Source organism: Pyrus communis, chromosome 14, assembly GCF_041283825.1.
Source record: "Pyrus communis isolate YQ-2024b chromosome 14, ASM4128382v1, whole genome shotgun sequence".
Lineage (NCBI taxonomy): Eukaryota > Viridiplantae > Streptophyta > Magnoliopsida > Rosales > Rosaceae > Pyrus > Pyrus communis.
In genome coordinates, this window is record NC_142578.1 from 16,061,814 (window position 1) to 16,076,988 (window position 15,175).

The window sequence follows — 15,175 nt, forward strand, 5'->3', positions numbered from 1 at the left end:
AATCAAATGCTAAGAATATAGATAACACACACACTTACCATCACCCATGAATACATCCTCAATGATCAGCTAGGTCTTTCTCAAGATTGTAATGTAAGGCTTAGGTTATAGGTTACGAGAGAAGTGATATGAAATACTAGAGCTTGGGGCATACCAAAGTGTTCTTGAGGATCATGCTCTTCACTTGCATTTGTTTTCTTTCTTCTTTGTTTTTGGCATCCAGGCCCTATGTCTTATAATGAGGAGATTTGGAACTTGTATCCATTTTAATTCTCTTTTTTTTTTTTTTTTTATAACCCCCTTTTTTTTTTTTTTAGAAGCATCTTCAACATAGGTGCCCTCGGTACATGCCACAATCTTGTTCTAAGCTCAATTTACCTTTAGTCTTCATCACCTTGGTATTCCCCAAACTATAAGGTATGGCTTGTAATGGGCTAGAATGTGGTGTGGGTGATGAAAGAATTGGGCTAAAGTGTTTGGCTGCAACGAGGGTGAATGGAGCACACAAATGGGTAGGATTTAAGGCTTTTAGTAGTTAAACATGCATAGCCTAACATCATCTCATTGAGTTCATTCACGAATGATACTAAACACATGGTATCTGCAAAGAGAGTAGTTCTTAGTATCCAATCAAAATAGAAGTAATGAGATCATTTAAAGTGAAATTGAAAGAAAGAGATAGGAGTAGAAACACTTTAAACCCTCTCAAAGAAGCAAATAGGCTCAAAATAACTCATGATAGGAGCATATTCATGCGACTTAAATGGCTTGTTCTCGTGCATTTACGTTATGTTTCTTTAGTTATTTTAGTACTTTAAGCTATTTTCGTGTGTTTGTAGGTCCAAAGGGCTAAAGGAGCAAAAAGATGCATTTTGGAGATTTTTGGAGCACTTTTGGGCTAAGGATGGATAGCTTATGCTTGGAGCCAAAGTGTTGGACGAAATTGAAGACCTAATTGGAGCCAAAGTGTTGGAACCTTGTTCTCTTTAGTTTTAGGACATTTAAACCTTTCCTAATCCCAATCATGCCATGCATAACACACATCCATTCTAACACATTGTCATTTCACATGCATTTCCTTCATTAATTAACCCACATGCTCCCATTACTTATCATAACCACATATCATATCACTTATCACTTATCACTTATCATCATCACTTATCACTTATCACTTATCATAACCACTTATCACATCATAACCACATATCATATCACTTATCACTTATCACTTATCATCATCACTTTAGCTTTAATTCACATGCACATTCACTCACCACAAACATTTCACATGCTTTCCTATTCAATTAAATCAACCACATGCATTCATCATCATAATCTAGCTGTCATTCCACTTCATTGCACATGCATCTTCAAATAAATCAGATTTCCATCATATTCACATGCATTCCATCTTTTAATTTAATCACATGCACATTCACCTTGCTTTGCAGAAAATCCACTTCATAACACATGCATCTTGGCAGATTTCACATGCACTCATGCACATTCACCTTAATCATTCACATAGCTTTAATCCACATGCATTTCCACCTAGATTTCCACCTCACAACCACCAGAAATCAACCAAAACCGTGCATTCCCTCTCATTTCTGTCAAAGCACATGCATTTCCACCCTTTAATCACATGCACAAACAGCACATGCATCTCCCATCACCATTTCAGATTTCCACCAAGTTCCTAGCTGTCATGTTCCCCCCATTTCACCTATAAATACTCATTCATTCATTCTCATTCATACACAATCCATTCACCACAGAAATAAGCCCTTTGTGCCAGAAATTCACCCATTCCAAACACTCTTCCATAAACTCATCCATTGCAGAAATGTAGACCATCAAACCACCCCCTTTGTGCCGTGAGTCTTCCCTACAAATCCAAACACCATCCTTCCATTCCTCCACCACTACCCAAACCATTCACACCATCAAACTATCCTTAGACCTTGTGCTACAACGAAGAGGAAGATAAGAGGGCCTAAACGTTCATACAATTCAAGTTTGAGTTGTTGGAATGTTTAGGTGTTTCTTTGATTTCAATGTTTAATTTCAATGCTCTTTGTTTTGTACGAATGAGGAATGGATGATAAGAGGGCCTAAACGTTCATACAATTCAAGTTTGAGTTGTTGGAACGTTTAGGTGTTTCTTTGATTCTCTTTGTTTTGTACCATGAGGAACTAAACCCCCCTTGGTTAGGGGGTGATTCAAATATATGTTTATGCTTGCATTTTGATTTGAATACTTCTAATTGCGTTTCATAAGTTGTGGATTCAATTCGTTTAACTGTTTGATTGATAACTTATTTATGTATGTTCATTGAGAGTGCACACTTAATTTTCATGCATGAATATGACGCTAGAATATAAGTGAGTTTCACCTAATAGTTACGAACTTATATTCACAAGTAGTGGAGGTTGCTTATAAACAATCGCGTTAAACAAATTCTTGGCATAAGTTTCATGCGTATTCCATAGTAACGAATGCCTCGTCAACACTTATAATTTTCATAGAGCGTAATGATTCTTGCTTGTATCTCTATTATGCAATCATGTAGGGGACTTGTGGGGAATGTTTTGAATTGTTGTATGCGCTAACCCGTCCAATTCAATAACGTTAGGAATATTTGAAGGTTAATTAGTGCATCACGGTTAACCCGGGGTGTTGAGTTTCATGGTTTATTGAAATGCAATTGGAAATCATTTTATTATGCAAGTATAACATGTATGGAGATGAACCCCTTAGCTAGCCTTCATTCCATTCATTCTATCACATTCACATTTACATTTTGCTTTAATTTACAATCTGTACATTTTAGTTTAATTTCGTATAAACCTAAATCCCCCTTTACTTTAATGTCAAATTAGTTAGAAATACATTTAGTTTGTGTTTATAAGTGTTTTGTTTCATTTTGTTTCCCAAATTCGTCCAAAGTACTCAAGGTGCTCAAAACTGCTCAGAAAGTGTTTTTAAGGCAGTTTCGAGTGCTTTGGGTACTGTTTGAGTCTTTTGGTTTGTTTTAGTGTTTTAAAGTTTAGTTTTACATTCTTTGAGTCTAGTTTAGTGTTTTATATTACGTTTTTACGTTTGTGATTCAATTTGTTACATAAATTCGTCCAAAGTACTCAAAGTGCTCAAAACTGCCCAGAAAGTGATTTTAAGGCAGTTTTGAGTGTTTTGGGTAATGTTTGAGTCTTTTGGTTTGTTTTAGTGTTTTAAAGTTTAGTTTTGCATTCCTTGAGTCTAGTATAGTGTTTCATATTGTTATTTTACGTTATTGAGTCAAATCCAAGTGGTTAACAATCCCTCCTAATCCCCGGTCCAGAACGATCCCTACTTATACTTATACTACAATTGACAAAAAGAGGGTTTAATTTGTGTGCGTATAAATCACACATCAAATTTTGGCGCCGTTGCCGGGGATTAGAAAATTTGCTAATCCCTTGGATTGTTTTATTTTCATTTGTTTTTATTTTTCCAGATTCTTAATTTTGTTTTGTTTCTTGTTTTAGGTACTAGTTCATGACTCGGAGTTCTCATCCGATTCGTGAACATATCCTGGAGTGATTGGGTTCTTCGTCCGGCTGCAAGACGTAAAAGAAAGCGCTACTTGGGAGGCAACCCAATGCAAAAAAAAAAAAAAAAAAAAAAAAAAAAAATTTCATATATTAAATAAAATACTAAACATGGAGAAAGGTGGAGCTTCACAAAGGTTGTTTGCGTGAAGCCCCACTACGAGGCGCAGAAGCGGAAGGCATAGAAGCGGGAGGCATCGGAGCGGAAGCCATCGGAGCGGAAGCCATCGGAGCGGGAGGCATCGGAGCTAGAGCATTCCAGGCCTCAATACTTGGCCAAGCGCTGGATGACCCAGGAAAAAGGTGCCTCTGGAGATAAGACGCAAGCCTTTGACGATCACTGTAAATTCGACCCTCAGATTCTTGCAGCTCATCAAGCTTCCTCTTCATGCCCGACGAATAGTTATTTGCAAGCACATGCAAACTTCTATTCTCGTACTTAAGCTGCTGGATCTCTTGCTTAAGACTTTCCACCTCCGCCATCAATGATTCCACCTGACGGGAGCGGGCAAGCAGGCGTAGGCCCATGTTGGACACAGAGCTCGCACACTGAACACTAAGTGCGAGGGACTCTTGAACGGCCAACTCATCGGACCGTCCTGACAGCAGCCTACTATCTTTTGGAGTGAGGAGGTTCCTAGCTACTATTGTAGCTGTTGTGGCGTCCTGCATCACGGAGTCTTCACCTGTAAGAAGACCGTTAGAAGATAAAAAAGAAGGGCGCCATACATTACCTTGACGGGGCGCAACCGGATCGCTGCTGAGACTCAAATCTAAGCTAAGGTTCGATGAGTTTGCCATTTTCGAAAGTGTTCAAAGAGAAGGGGTGGATGGAGTTAAAATTTCAAAGGGCCGGAGACGATGTTCAAGAATGGGAAATCTTCAGAGTGTGTATGTTGGCGGTGATCGATAGCTCTATAAAAAGCCAAGGCGACGCGTCCACCGATTCAAAGAGCCGGAATTTCCGGCGTAAGTTAGGCGACGCTTTCTCGGCTTTTCAGAAAACGCGTTCAACTTTGTCAAAAGATTTCTGACAAAGCTGAAAACACGTGGAGGCCATCATCGCAACTACACGTCTTTAGCCGACAAGCGCAAAGTTCGGCGACGCTTTCACTGCTTTTCAGAAAACGCGTGCAGCTTTGTCAAAAGGAGACACATCAACCTTCGTCTTTTATGGCAAGGCAAACCTGAAGATAATGTCCATCTCTTCCGCACCTCTGAGGGCGCTCTCCCAGCAACGCCTTTTGAAATACTCAATTTTTTCTCCCCCAAAGAAGATACCAGAAACCTGGAGTACAAATAAGGTAGAAGGAAACGGTCGATTGAAGCATGTGGAGACAACCACAACAAATACATGTGCTGCTTCATTCGTCGTTTCTTCAAAAGCAAAGGTATCTCATATCATCAAGGTCTAAAGCAAAAGTATCTCATATCATGCTCTTTCCCTGTCTTTTTCTTTGTCCTTGTTCTTACTCGCATGGCAAAGTGAAAGAAGCAATCAGCCGGCACTTGGAGTCAGTCTTCCGAGTTGGAGCCAACTGCCTGGAATCTATTCCTGATTGCTTACCTAGCGTTGCTCTCGAGTAGTCATCTTCAACGGTTGATACACTTCCGGAGAAGGGACCACTTCTGCAAAGGGGAGCGAGTAAGGCAAGTGAAAATGATACATTGAAGCATGTGAAGACAAACATAGGCTGAGTTATCCTCCAACCCTTTTCAATACGAATTGGAAAGATTGAACAAAGAAACAGACCAAAGGGGTAAGCTCAGACCTTCGGGGAAGACCAAAAGAATCCTCCAGCCCAGTAGCACAAAGGAAAATCAATAATGGGCGGAAACCAGTTCAAGAGTAAGCCTGTGGAATCACAAAGATCAAAGCCTCAATGCAATCACCAAGGAGAAGAGGGAATTTACACTCCATAACCAGATTTGCGTCCCTAAACTCTTCTCTTTGTTAATTAGATTCTGCCATGTTTAGTATGTTTAAATGCTTTTTGTGTGTTTACTTATGTTTTCTGTGAATCTATGCTTAAAACATTGAGGACAATGTTTGATTTAAGTGTGGGGGGGGTAACTAAGTATATTTGATGCAAATTCATGGGATTTTATCACCCATAACTTCAAATGTTGTTCCTTGCTGTTTTAAGATGTTTTTAAGTTGTTTTAGAGTGTTTTAGTTTGTTTTGTTTTTATAACTCCGAAAATCACATAAAAATTTGAAAAACGTGTTTTAAAAAGCCTAAAAAGAGTGTTTTGAGTCGTTTTTGTGTGTTTGTGTCTTAGTATACCTTCCAACACAATGATAAGGATTTGGTTTGTAATTGCATGACGGTTAAAAAGAGTTATTAACATAGAGAAAAGTTTGATTTACTCTTGGTATTTTTTTTGCTTGGTTATGGTTATAATGTATGACTTCACATGCAATCATAAAAGAAAAATTCGTTTTAGTAACATGCTTGAAGGAAGGAACTCAAACAAACGCTACAACCCTGTGAGACTCGAGCCATTACCTTCGTTGGAGAGTTATTTTCTGTGATTCTTTGTTTTCTAAAGTTGTTGCATGATCTCATTATTCCTTACTTGGTTGCTACTTAGAATGCAATCGTATCATGATAGAACTAAATGCTAGAACTTATATCCGTTTCATTCAAAGCATGACATTGAATTGCATAACATATATCAAGATGAAGTTGTGTAGTTGCCACCATAACCAAATAGCCTTACTTCCCATATTTCGTATTTGTTATTAGTTTTAACCCCGTTGAACCTCGTTTAGCCTATTTTCTTTGCTAACCACATCACCCCTTACCTAGCCTAGATTAGGACCATTCGTACCCTTGTTCTTGAAGCATAGTAAGCATGACGGATAATGAATTCCTTTTGATTAATATGTTGCAGAAAATAAGTGTGGGGGAAGGGATTTTTGTGTGTATGTATGTGCCTAAGTCTTAAAGGAGGCACGGGAAAAAGAAAAAAAAATGTGAAAAAAAAAGAAGAAGAAAAGAAAGAAAAAGAGTGAAAATAAGTGAGAATGGACTCACAAGTGTGATTGTTGAAGAAAGGGCCCAAAAAGTTTGAATATGGCCCTAAGTTTTGTGTGACTTTCCCTTGGGTGTTCAAAGTTGACTTCTGCGTTCTAAAGGGAATTCTAAGTGCCTAATTCAATACTTTGCTCACTATTGCTTAAAGAACGTTTGTTTTCCCTATCCTTTCATTGTTAGCCAACTCCCCAAGCCCCGTTACAACCTTTGACTTCTATCTTGATCGTTATGTGTTCAATAATGTGGAGTTTGGAATTGATATGAGCTTATGGAATCACTGGTTCTCGTTCTAAGTAGTAGCATTCAATTCATGAGATCATATTCATGTCATTGTCGTAAATCCAGAAAATGCTTTCTTTGATATAACATATGTGAGTGTTAGAATTCATATTTACATCAATCTTCTCACATATAACTTAGTGTAGGGAGTGTAGTTAGAAAATCTGTGTGAAAAACGAGTGCATATCTTGTAAGGATTTGAGCAAATTCTCTAAGGCATGTTACTACATTCAAAACATGGTTTTAAATGCTTAATTGTGAAATAATATGTGGTGACTATGATTAAGAATGTACTTAAGTGTGAAGATGACTAAAATCTATGGGACTAATGATTTTTAACTTGTCATGTGCATTGGAAATCCTTGAGACGATTATTGGAAGGTTTAGGTTGTGTTTTTCTTGTTCAGTGTCGTTTTGTTTTTGATTTCTTTTGTTTTGTTTTGCTCGAGGACTAGCAAAAGATAAGTGTGGGGGTATTTGATAGGAGCATATTCATGCGACTTAAATGGCTTGTTCTCGTGCATTTACGTTATGTTTCTTTAGTTATTTTAGTACTTTAAACTATTTTCGTGTGTTTGTAGGTCCAAAGGGCTAAAGGAGCAAAAAGATGCATTTTGGAGATTTTTGGAGCACTTTTGGGCTAAGGATGGATAGCTTATGCTTGGAGCCAAAGTGTTGGACGAAATTGAAGACCTAATTGGAGCCAAAGTGTTGGAACCTTGTTCTCTTTAGTTTTAGGACATTTAAACCTTTCCTAATCCCAATCATGCCATGCATAACACACATCCATTCTAACACATTGTCATTTCACATGCATTTCCTTCATTAATTAACCCACATGCTCCCATTACTTATCATAACCACATATCATATCACTTATCACTTATCACTTATCATCATCACTTTATCATATCACTTATCACTTATCACTTATCATAACCACTTATCACATCATAACCACATATCATATCACTTATCACTTATCACTTATCATCATCACTTTAGCTTTAATTCACATGCACATTCACTCACCACAAACATTTCACATGCTTTCCTATTCAATTAAATCAACCACATGCATTCATCATCATAATCTAGCTGTCATTCCACTTCATTGCACATGCATCTTCAAATAAATCAGATTTCCATCATATTCACATGCATTCCATCTTTTAATTTAATCACATGCACATTCACCTTGCTTTGCAGAAAATCCACTTCATAACACATGCATCTTGGCAGATTTCACATGCACTCATGCACATTCACCTTAATCATTCACATAGCTTTAATCCACATGCATTTCCACCTAGATTTCCACCTCACAACCACCAGAAATCAACCAAAACCGTGCATTCCCTCTCATTTCTGTCAAAGCACATGCATTTCCACCCTTTAATCACATGCACAAACAGCACATGCATCTCCCATCACCATTTCAGATTTCCACCAAGTTCCTAGCTGTCATGTTCCCCCCATTTCACCTATAAATACTCATTCATTCATTCTCATTCATACACAATCCATTCACCACAGAAATAAGGCCTTTGTGCCAGAAATTCACCCATTCCAAACACTCTTCCATAAACTCATCCATTGCAGAAATGTAGACCATCAAACCACCCCCTTTGTGCCGTGAGTCTTCCCTACAAATCCAAACACCATCCTTCCATTCCTCCACCACTACCCAAACCATTCACACCATCAAACTATCCTTAGACCTTGTGCTACAACGAAGAGGAAGATAAGAGGGCCTAAACGTTCATACAATTCAAGTTTGAGTTGTTGGAATGTTTAGGTGTTTCTTTGATTTCAATGTTTAATTTCAATGCTCTTTGTTTTGTACGAATGAGGAATGGATGATAAGAGGGCCTAAACGTTCATACAATTCAAGTTTGAGTTGTTGGAACGTTTAGGTGTTTCTTTGATTCTCTTTGTTTTGTACCATGAGGAACTAAACCCCCCTTGGTTAGGGGGTGATTCAAATATATGTTTATGCTTGCATTTTGATTTGAATACTTCTAATTGCGTTTCATAAGTTGTGGATTCAATTCGTTTAACTGTTTGATTGATAACTTATTTATGTATGTTCATTGAGAGTGCACACTTAATTTTCATGCATGAATATGACGCTAGAATATAAGTGAGTTTCACCTAATAGTTACGAACTTATATTCACAAGTAGTGGAGGTTGCTTATAAACAATCGCGTTAAACAAATTCTTGGCATAAGTTTCATGCGTATTCCATAGTAACGAATGCCTCGTCAACACTTATAATTTTCATAGAGCGTAATGATTCTTGCTTGTATCTCTATTATGCAATCATGTAGGGGACTTGTGGGGAATGTTTTGAATTGTTGTATGCGCTAACCCATCCAATTCAATAACGTTAGGAATATTTGAAGGTTAATTAGTGCATCACGGTTAACCCGGGGTGTTGAGTTTCATGGTTTATTGAAATGCAATTGGAAATCATTTTATTATGCAAGTATAACATGTATGGATATGAACCCCTTAGCTAGCCTTCATTCCATTCATTCTATCACATTCACATTTACATTTTGCTTTAATTTACAATCTGTACATTTTAGTTTAATTTCGTATAAACCTAAATCCCCCTTTACTTTAATGTCAAATTAGTTAGAAATACATTTAGTTTGTGTTTATAAGTGTTTTGTTTCATTTTGTTTCCCAAATTCGTCCAAAGTACTCAAGGTGCTCAAAACTGCCCAGAAAGTGTTTTTAAGGCAGTTTCGAGTGCTTTGGGTACTGTTTGAGTCTTTTGGTTTGTTTTAGTGTTTTATAGTTTAGTTTTACATTCTTTGAGTCTAGTTTAGTGTTTTATATTACGTTTTTACGTTTGTGATTCAATTTGTTACATAAATTCGTCCAAAGTACTCAAAGTGCTCAAAACTGCCCAGAAAGTGATTTTAAGGCAGTTTTGAGTGTTTTGGGTAATGTTTGAGTCTTTTGGTTTGTTTTAGTGTTTTAAAGTTTAGTTTTGCATTCCTTGAGTCTAGTATAGTGTTTCATATTGTTATTTTACGTTTTTGAGTCAAATCCAAGTGGTTAACAATCCCTCCTAATCCCCGGTCCAGAACGATCCCTACTTATACTTATACTACAATTGACAAAAAGAGGGTTTAATTTGTGTGCGTATAAATCACACATCAACTCACTAGGGTAGTCTCCACTATTCTTCTTCCAGAATTTGAGTATGGTACCTCTATCATCATAATTTCAAAAGTTATAGCTTTATAAATGACAACAAGATGCAACTCTTTTCCATAGCAACCCAATCGTTTGTTTTCAAACATAGTCCTCATATACATTCATATTAGCATGCAAAAACTCTTAACCAAAACTAACACCTCAAACAAACACAAACACAAGACAAACCTTCCAAACCATACCCCCAAACCTAATCTAAACATTGTCCTCGATGTTTAAAATTGTATGCTGATAGGAGCATATTTAGGCGACTTACTTAGCTTGTTTTCGTGCATTTATATTGTTAATTCATAGTTGTTTTAGTAGTTTAAGCCATTTTCGTGTGTTTTTAGGTTCATATGGCTAAGGAAGCAAAAAGATGCATTTTGGAGCATTTTGGAGCAAAATTGGACTTGGAATGGATAGCTTATGTTTGGAGCAAAAGGAATGGACGAAATTGAAGGATTCCTAATCCATTGCAGCCACATGCACCCATAATCATTCACACCTTGCAGCCACATGCATTCACTCTTCATAAATCAGCCACATGCACATTCAATCATTCACACCACAACCTTGCACATGCTTTCCCATTTCATTATTCATTCACTTTGCACCACCAATTCAGCCACATGCACTTATTCCTTCATTATTTCACCCACATGCTCTCCCATTTCAGATTGCATTCACCCTTTAATCCATTGCAGCCACATGCACTCCCATTTTCTCCCAAAACATTGCACATGCATTTTCAGCTTTCCACCAAGTTCCTAGCTGTCATATTCCCTCTTCTTCACCTATAAATAAGCATCCATTGCAGCCACAATTCACACACACTTCCATATTCAGAAAATCATCTCTCATACACATTCATTCACGCCAGAAATTCATTCCCTCTCTCTAACACTGCCATACTTCACCATTCTTCATATTTTCTGCCCAAAAACACTCCTTGCCTTCCCCTACATCCATCCCTACCCTAAACACATCATTCTACATCATCCATAACCCCCAAAACTCACCAAAACCCCTTGTGTTGCAGCAACTAGAGGAGAAGAGGCCTAAACGTTCATACAATTCAAGATTGAGTTGTTGGGATTTTTAGGTGTTCTTCGTTCTTGTTTTCAATGTTTACTTTGTTATTACTCTCTAAGTTTGTTGTAATCATGAGTGGCTAAACCCCTAATTAGTTAGGGGAAAGTTTGAAGCCATGGACATATGTTGGTTATGATTTGATTTACTCCAGTTATGAATTCATGAACCTTAGATGTGGTTTACTTTTCTGTTTTGATTAAGAACTTGTTTATGTATGTGGGTTGAGGGTCGACACTTAATTTGCATGCCTAAACTTGATGCTAGGATATAAGGGAATTTCACCTAATCGTTATGAACTTATATTCATGAGTAGTAAAAATCGCTAGTCACAATTGTGTTTAGTAACCCTAGGCTGGATTAACATGCGTATTCCATAGTTATGAATGCCTAGTCGATGTTTATGATTTCCGTTGAACTTAATGATCCTTGTTGAATGTCTCTATCATGCGTATTCCATAGTTAGGGACTTTGATTAGGAATAATTTGGTTGTAATGCGTATTCCATTCAATCCAATGAATCTAGGGAAATCTGAAAGTTAATTTAAGCGGACCTAATTAACTTGGAGCATTGTCATTCATCGTTTGTTGAAGTCATAACTGGGAATCAAATTATATGCATATGTTCATGTGTGGATAAGGAACCCTCTAACTAGTTTCTCATCATTCTATTTCATCAATTTCGTTTTTACAATCTGCCCTTAATTAGAATCTGTGCATTTAATTTAATTTCGTCAAAACCTTAATCCCCCTTTACTTTAGTGTCCAACTTAGTTAGAAAGTGTCTTAGTTTGTGTTTATAAGTGTTTTGATTCAATTTGTTACACAAATTCGTCCAAATTCACCAAAGTGTTCAAAACTGCCCAGAAAGTGTTTTTAAGGCAGTTTTGAGTGTTTTGGGGTGATGTTTGAGTCTTTTAGTTTGTTTGAGGATTTTAAATTTTAGGTTTGCATTCATTAAGTCTAGTTTAGTGTTCTAAATATTGTTTTTACGTTTTTGAGTCAATTTCACATTGGTTAGCATCCCTAGTTAATCCCCGGTCTAGAACGATCCCTATTTGCTCAGATACTACAATTGTCATCCATAGGGTTTAATTTGTGTGTCAAGTTAATTTTCATATCAAATTTTGGCGCCGTTGCCGGGGATTAGCAAAATTGCTAATCCCTTGTGTTTTTGCCGTATGTTTTTAGTGTAATTTACCTAGTTTTCTTATTTTGTTTTGTTTTCTTGGTTTAGGTACTAGTGCATGACGCGGAGTTCTCAAACTGTGCATGCACATATCTTGGACTTTAACGACGATTTTGAACGTGATTTGAGAAGAAAGAGGAGGCATCCCGAACCTAGTGAACCTAGTTCAAGTTCAGAGGCCGAATCTGAGTTTGAAAGTGTGGAAGAAGAAGTTATGGCAGCGGACAATCGGACCATTAAAGAGCTTTCGGCCTCGGGGTTGGCCAATGCCGCACCATTATGCATTCAATACCCCGCGGCTGCCCAAGGCAAGACCGATGAATTCGAGTTGAAGTCAAGCTTGTTGCACCACATTCCAAAGTACCATGGGCTGTCCATGGAAGATCCAAACAAGCATTTGAAGGAGTTTGAAGTTGTATGCTCAAGCATGACACCCATTAACGTTGATGGGAATATTATGAAGATGAAAGCTTTTCCATTCTCTCTTGTGGAAAAGGCTAAGGATTGGCTTTATGAATTGGCACCCGGGACCGTTACTTCTTGGGAGAGCATGAAGCGAGCATTCTTGGAGAAGTTCTTCCCTACTTCAAGAGTCATTCTCTTGAGGAAGAAAATTAGCGGAATCCAACAAAGTCAAGGAGAATCTTTTCCGGCATACTACGAGCGTTTTAAAGCCCTTGTTGCATCATGTCCTCAACATCAAATGAAGGAGGAGCTTCTCCTTCAATATTTCTATGAGGGCCTTCTTCCCATTGAAAGGCAAATGCTCGATGCTTCGGCGGGAGGTGCATTGGTGGACAAAACTCCTATGGCAGCCAAGACCCTAATTGCAAACCGTGCTCTAAATGCACAACAATATGAAGGACTTGGGCAAAGGGACCCCCCACGACAACACTTGAATGAGGTAAGTTCTCAATCCGATATTCAATCTCAGTTAGCTAATCTTACTTCTATTATGTCTCAGATGGCCGAAGGAATGAAGATACAAGGACCGATTGTATGTGGTGTATGTTCTATCCAAGGACACCCTTCGGAAAGATGCCCTCAATTGATTGAGAATGGGGGATGGGAGAGTGCAAATGCCATTGGATTTCCGAGCCACAATCAACCAAGGAATGATCCATATTCCAACACATACAATCCAGGTTGGAAAGACCATCCAAACTTCAAGTGGAGGGAGCCTCAACAACCTCACCAACAAGGAGGTTTTAGACAACAACCCCCGGGGTTCTATGATGCGAAAATAGTTAAACACACAAATTAAACCCTATGGATGACAATTGTAGTAAATGAGCAAATAGGGATCGTTCTAGACCGGGGATTAACTAGGGATGCTAATCAATGTGAAATTGACTCAAAAACGTAAGAACACAATATAAAACACTTACTAGACTCAAAGAATGCAAAACTAAACTTTAAAACACTAAAACAAACCAAAAGACTCAAACATCACCCAAAACACTCAAAACTGCCTTAAAAACACTTTCTGGGCAGTTTTGGACACTTTGGTGAATTTGGACGAATTTGTGTAACAAATTGAATCAAAACACTTAAAAACACAAACTAAGACACTTTCTAACTAAGTTGGACACTAAAGTAAAGGGGGATTAAGGTTTTGACGAAATTAAATTAAATAAAACAAGTTAATAAACTAGGCAGATTGTATAAACGGATTTGAGAAACAAGATGATGGATGGATTAGTTAGAGGTCCATTCTCCACACATGACACATTTATATATGAATCGATTCTCCAATTGTTTTTCATTAACTATGATGCTCAACACCCCAAGTTAACCGTGATGCACTAATTAACTCTCAAATTTTCCTTAAGTTATTGAATTGGATGATGCATGCGACAATTCAAATCATTCTCCAATGGTTCTCAACATGAATGCATAGAAGAGATACAATGAGAGATCATTATGCTCTATGAAAATTATAAGTGTTGACGAGGCAATTGTAACTATGAATGCATGATACTTTTGCCAAGAATTCAATTAACGCGGTTGTGACTAGCAACCTTCACTACTCATGTTTATAAACTTGTGACGATTAGGTGAAACTCGTTTATAAACTAGCATCGAGTTTATGCATGAAGACTAAGTATGCATCCCTAATCAACATACAAAAACAAGTCTTTAATAAACATGATAATTGAATTGCAATCACAAATTAACAAATCACAATTGGAAGAAATCAATTCATATTTCAAACATATCCATGGCTTCAAACTTTCCCCTAACTAATTAGGGGTTTAGCCACTCATGATTACAACAAACTTAGAGAGTAATAACAAAGTAAACATTGAAAACAAGAATCGAAGTACACCTAAAAATTCCAACAACTCAATCTTGAATTGTATGAACGTTTAGGCCTCTTCTCCTCTAGTTGCTGCGGCACAAGGGGTTTTGGTGAGTTTTGGGGGTTATGGATGATGTAGAAGGATGTGTTTAGGGTAGGGATGGATGTAGGGGAAGGTAAGGAGTGTTTTTGGGCAGAAAATATGAAGAATGGTGAAGTATGGTAGTGCTAGAGAGAGGGGAGGAATTTCTGGCGTGAATGAATGTGTATGAGAGATGGTTTTCTGAAATGGAAGAGTGTGTGTTTTGTGGCTGCAATGCATGCTTATTTATAGGTGAAATGGGGGGAACATGATGACTAGGAATTAGGTGGAAAGCTGAAATGGTGATGGGAGATGCATGTGGCAGAAATGCATGTGATTAAAGGGTGGGAATGCATGTGTTTTGACAGAAAATAAAAGGGAATGC

At 37.6% G+C, this 15,175-nt stretch overlaps 1 protein-coding gene across 1 annotated transcript in view; it reads left to right on the forward strand.

Moving 5' to 3' along the window:
* Positions 1–15,175, forward strand: part of LOC148691293 (uncharacterized) — a 175,108-nt gene that overhangs the window by 113,051 nt on the left and 46,882 nt on the right. The window contains exon 4 of the mRNA XM_088683978.1: positions 12,720–13,229. Coding sequence (XP_088540104.1) covers positions 12,720–13,229 — 510 coding nt within the window. The remainder of the gene's footprint in view (positions 1–12,719; positions 13,230–15,175) is intronic.